The sequence below is a fragment of the Panicum hallii genome, chromosome 1 (genome assembly GCF_002211085.1).
Source record: "Panicum hallii strain FIL2 chromosome 1, PHallii_v3.1, whole genome shotgun sequence".
Taxonomy (NCBI): Eukaryota; Viridiplantae; Streptophyta; class Magnoliopsida; order Poales; family Poaceae; genus Panicum; species Panicum hallii.
Window position 1 is genome coordinate 43,632,538 of NC_038042.1, and position 5,841 is coordinate 43,638,378.

Consider the following 5,841-nt stretch of genomic DNA (forward strand, 5'->3'; position numbering starts at 1 on the left):
AAGGACTTATGTTAGTGTGATGAATTTGCTGATTGGTGACTTGTTGTTTTTGTAAAATGGTAACATCTACGGAGGATACGTAGAAAAGTCCGGAATCTCCGCAACCTGCAGAGTCTCCGGAGATTTCTATGGAGTATCCGGAGATTGTGCCTTTTCACCTTTGCTGGTACTCCTTGAGTGGATGAACTGTCATATTGCATCACACATACTTTGTTGCACACACACACAAGCACCCGACTTCAGGTTTCAGATGAAAGTTCCTTCATGTGTGCTATATTTTACTTTAGTCAAAGTCATTATGATTGTATTCAAAGCAAGGGGCACACATTAGGGGGAAGGCTTCATTTCATTTGTTTATCTCATAAATGATCCATCTCTTGTAAGCCATAAGTGTGTTGTCATCAATCACCAAAAAGGAAGATTGAAAGAACATCTAGGCCCTTTAAGTGGGTTTTGGTTGATTAATGACGCATGCTTGTGGAGCTAATGCTATTATTGAGAATGATGAGCAGGTATCAAAGCAAGAGATAGGCTAAGACATGGAGATGATCAACAAAAAGGAAATAAAATTTTCAAAGCGAACATGAGGATTTAAATATTTTATCTTTTAAAATTGAGTATAGGAATGTCGTACTGAGGGACATAACTTTTACTAGCTTTTCTTAGAATAAGGTGCTCAAGATGATCTAACAAACCTATGAGAGACACCGTTGCACTCACACAAACACTTGGGATAACTTTGGAGTGCTTATTGCAGAAAGTTCGGAGTTTCCAGAGATTTCTCCGGAGTCTCCGGACATTGGAGTTTTCTGCAGAGTCTTGTCCGGAGTCCGAACAAGTGCGGAGTCTCCGGTACTTTGTTCGGAGTCTCCGGAACTTAACCAGTTAACGGTTAGTTTTGGGATGAAGGGGTATAAATACCCCCTCATCCCGTTCATTTTATCTCTCCTCGACCTAACTTCACCTGCCTTCATTCCTGAGCATAGCCTTCTTCACTCCCCCATTGACTTCCAAGCGCGATTTGGTGAGGGGATTGAAGGGAAATAGAAGGGAGAGCAAGTGAGAGTGCTAGTGAGCCGATTTCCTATCTCTTGAGTACCTCGTTCTTCGTCAAGCTGGTGGATTTTGTATGTGTTACTCTTGGAGCATCAAGCTCTTAGGCTAGGCGTTGCCTGTCGAGCACCCAAGCTTGTGATATGTCCCGGGATATTTGTGCGACCTTACTCTAGTAAGTAACCTTAGTAATCTTGGGGTTGCTAAGGGAAGACTTAATAGCTCAAGAAGTAATTGTTCTTCTTGGGTGCCTCAATGAAGACGTAGGCTCCTTATGGGGAGCTGAACTTTAGGAAACAAATTCTTATCCTCGTGTGCTTTACTTTGTGATTTGTTGAAGTTTTTATCTTAGACTAGAATTTTAGGGTTTACTCTCGATCTACTTGTTGGAAAGATTTTGGCTGCAGGTAGTTGGTACAAAGGAGTGAAAAGAAATCTATAAACCTTGAAAATTCACTCGATCAACTTTTGGTTAAGATTTTAGTAGTCGTTTATGCTTTTAACAAATTATCCGGAGTCTCTGAATATTTAACTCCGAAAGTCACTAACAGATTTGCTTTAACTGTTGTAATTTTTCAATTTTAATATTCACCCCCCACTGCTCGACTTGTGGATCCTTTCACGCGGCCTTCGGCAGTGCCTAGCCGTGTCGCCTATGGGCGGGCGGGCCTCCCGCGCCGACACTTTTAGCCGCGGCCATGGCGGGTGCACGGCGTCGGCCCGGTGAGCTCGTGCTGCTCGGCCCAGCCGGGGGCACCAGCGCTAGGGGGCCTCCGTCAGCGCCTTGCCGCCGTCGCCTACAGGCGGGCTGGCCTTCCGCGTCAACACCTACGGCCGGGGTGCGGCGTCGGCGAGCGAGCGAGCTGGCGTTACTCAGCCCAGCCGGAGAGCCGCTCGTCACAGTTCGCCCGGGACACCTCCACCTGGGAGGGCTCCTGGGCGCACACGCCGATGCCCAGAAACTGCTCTTCTAGACTCGTCGGTCTCCATACTCGTCGGTGCTATGGCCGGCGCCGTCGTCGAGCTCCTCCCGTTGGTCTCCTCGCCGACCTGCTCTACATCGACAGGTCCTTCACTTGGCGGCACCGGGGCGTGGTGACGGCGCCTAGGGCCAAGGAGTACAAGGCCAAGCTAGTGGTGGAAATCAAGAGGAAGGGGACCAGTTCGCTGGCGACGAGCCCGGAGCGACATCCTCGATGCCAAGATCCGGTGACCGATTCACCGCTGTCGCTCAGGAAAAGCAAGCCCGCCACAACCAGCCCCATCACCACCGCCAGGAGCAGCTTGTGCGACGATGCCCGGCGCGGGCTGCCCCCGCCGCCGTGTCGGGAGGGTGGTCGTGTAGCGAGCGGAAACTGCAGCCGAAACGTCCAGGGTCTCTAGCGACCCAGACAAGCGACGGCGCTCTGGAGTCTTCGGAGCCAGATATTTTTCTCCTGCGAACACGTGCCCTCCGCTGGATGGATGAAGGTGGGAAGCCTTCCGCGAATCAGGAGCACCGTAAATCTAGGATCTAGCAGTAGAATTTTTTTGCTATCGCGGATAGCCTGGCTGTGCGCCGAGCTCCGCGCGTTTTATATATAGAAATAGAAATTTTGAATGAGTACTAATGACACATTGCTGGCTGGACTCCTCACAAGAAGGTACTGTAGTGGAGAAGGGAGGTTCGGTTTCTGCTTTCGCCATGTGAGAACTGAAGCAGTGTTTGGTCAAGTCTCTCCTCCATCTGATCAGTGCTCGGTAAGAATAAGGGAGAGAATGGAATTGCGAAACAGATGCAAATCGATGGTCAGTAAGCAGCATCTAGAAAATTCAGAGAATTTGGTACTGATATTATTTGTCAAAAGGAGCCGGAAGGTCTGACCTTTTGCATCTACAACAGGTACTACGGAGAGACAATTCTCAATGATTCCCAGCTCACTGCTCATTCTCTCCTCCACCAGCTCTCGCTGTGTGCTCTCTTCCAGACGAGATTCCCCAAATGGAGATGCTACTTTCTGCAGTCCTTGGTGTGTTTGAACAGATATTTCTTCTTTCTTTCACGCTACAATTATTAACTTTCAGCAGATGTTGTTCTTCTAAATATGTAGAATGAGACCAGACAAAATAATTGAGGACACATCAGGCCGCCAGATTGGACAAAAACTAGTCAGTTTTATCTCCGAGAGTATCAGCACCCTTAATTACCAACACAATCAAATAATTAAAGACTGTCCATCGTCTTGTGTAACCCATGGCCATGCGTTACTTCTCTGTTCTCTCTGCACCAACTGCCTTACACATATGCGTGTCCGTTCCAGTAGTCCAAGTCACTGTCAACAAAGACGGAAAAAGGTGAGTCAGATTGACGATTGCGAAGGCGAAAGTCAGTCCACAATGGCCAGTAGTCCAAGTCACCGTCAACGCAGCAGGTGAATGGACTAGTTAAATTGTCAGTTTAGTCTCTTGATTTCTTTGAGCCTTGTCTTGCTCATCCCGCAGGGTTGCCTTCCTCAGGAGAGAGAGAGAGAGAGAGAGAGAGAGAGAGAGAGAGAGAGATCCAAATGGAGACTCTGCTTTCTTCAGTCCTGGGTGAGGTGATGGCTCGATCCATTAACTTCATCCTCAGCAAGGTCTCGACGCCGCCGGCGCCGGCCTTGGAGGACAGCCTGCAGAGGGCTCTCCTCCAGGCACAGGTTATCGTCGACGAGGCCACAGGACGGCACATCACGAACCAAGCCATGCTCCTGCAGCTGGACATGCTGAGAGACGCTGTGCATAAGGGCAGCTACGCGCTCGACAACTTCAGGTACCACTACCAGCCTCACGCTACGGAGGACGACACAGATCAACCTGTTCGTCGCTCCGTGCCCCTGTCCATAGCCAACTGTGCAAAAATTCCCCGTTTCTCCCGTGGGAGTGCGCGGATCTTGGCACAGCTACGCGAGGCGCTCGATCGACTGATCTCCATGGTAGCCGATGCGGACGTGCTGGTCCTGTTCCTGACGAGCTACCCTCGCCGGTACCGGCAGCCCTACAGCATGCACCTCATGCTGGATAACTGCATGTTCGGCCGCCAGATGGAGACTGAACATGTCATCAGCTTCCTGCTGCACGCACAACCATCCCATGGCGCTGAAGAACCGGAGGTCCTGCCGATCGTCGGTCCTGGCAGGGTCGGCAAGACCACCGTCGTCACTCATGTCTGCAAGGACGAGAGAGTCCGCGATCGCTTCTCAGAGATCGTGCTCCTGAACGACCTCGACTTTACGGATGGTGAGCTGGCTGCATTGAGACAGAGATGCTCAATGAGAAATGGTGACCGTGGCTCCAACTCGAACAGTAGAGATGGGAAATTTCTGGTCGTTGTTGAGGTTGCCGGGGATTTCAACGAGGACGCATGGACCAGGTTGTACTCCTCATCTAAACTGTGGATGCCACGTGGCAGTAAAATCATAGTCACAAGCCGGTCCGACAAGGTCACCAGGGTCGGAACAGCGCGGCCTCTTACTCTGAAATTCCTGCCGCGCGAGGCGTACTGGTACTTCTTCAGGACGCTCGCATTCGGGAGCGCCGATCCCGGGGCACACCCGAGGCTTGCGAACATGGCCATGGAGGTGGCCAGGAACATGAACGGAGCTTTCATCAGCGCGCACATCACCGCCCGCGTCCTGAGGGGCAACTTGGACGCTCGCTTCTGGGGCAAGGTCCTGGCCCTCTACAGAGAGTTCGTCGACAAGCATGGCTCCAGATTTGGTGGCAACCCATTTGCTACTCTTAACCAGGACGGACCGGCACTTCTTGGAAGGATGGGTCGGGCTTTTGCGGATCTCATGATCCATCACCACTACGAATGCTCCTCGCCGGTGGAGGTTCCAGATGTAATGACGGTACACGAGGTGATTTTCGGAAGTGAGGTTGTTAGGGCCCAGGGGAAATTTCAGTTCGTGTGGACTTCTCCAATACCACCCTACTACAGCCACATCTACACTTGTGAGATTCTAGGGAGCAAACCAGCAGCCGCCAAGAGGAAGCGTTCTGTGGAAAATGAAGTCGCACTTTCGTAATTTATGTTCCTTAGCGTCTGTTTGGAGTGCTCTACTTCACAAAATCCAGCTCCGCTCAACCAACTCCACCTATAGACTTCAGAAAAAACATGGAATTGATGAATCCGTTTAGCTGAGATTGTTACATTGTATATTAAAAAATTACGAACTCATTAGACTGCGTACAGTAGTAACACCATGACCTATGTAAACTATAAGTGATTATTCAAATTCATGAAAATTACAGTTGTTTGTTTGATTCTATATAATATTTGTCATATTTTCATTTACATTCTTGCACGGAAGCACTGGACCTTCATTTATCTTAGTAAATTACATTATTAAGATGATACGATCATGCTAAGTTCACTCCCGGCATTTGCCAAGCTACAATATACATCACCTATAATTAATTCAATTAAATAGGAAAACAATAAAATGATACCGCAGGGAGCCGTAGTAGCACACAACAATGTCTTTCAGTTTCATCCACCCCTATAACAAATACTTGGACTGCGAAAAGAGGCCCACCAAAAGGCAATACGTCTCACATGCCATCGTTGCCGTGCTCCAACCAGCGAAGGTCAAATCATGAGTTTCCACCTTGGAACGGTGTTAGCCTAAATGCAGTCACCTATCGTTTTAGTTATTTATTCGAACTAAACGGCTATTTAAACAGTTTAAACAGTCATTAAACTAGGTAAACGACTGATTACACGACCATGGCTAGCTATTATGTACCGTTTACACAGCGTGTACACGA

General features: G+C 49.2%; 1 protein-coding gene and 1 long non-coding RNA gene across 2 annotated transcripts; both read left to right on the forward strand.

Moving 5' to 3' along the window:
• Positions 1-1,611: 1,611 nt before the first annotated feature.
• Positions 1,612-3,260, forward strand: LOC112901379. Its single transcript, XR_003230274.1, has 3 exons — positions 1,612-2,523; positions 2,697-2,841; positions 2,936-3,260. It is a non-coding gene; the product is annotated as an uncharacterized LOC112901379 (long non-coding RNA).
• A 279-nt stretch (positions 3,261-3,539) lies between these two features.
• On the forward strand, positions 3,540-5,117 carry LOC112902106. The gene has a single exon (XM_025971032.1). It carries the CDS (start codon positions 3,597-3,599, stop codon positions 5,097-5,099), a length of 1,503 nt encoding a protein of 500 aa, XP_025826817.1. The 5' UTR covers positions 3,540-3,596; the 3' UTR covers positions 5,100-5,117.
• Positions 5,118-5,841: the final 724 nt, after the last annotated feature.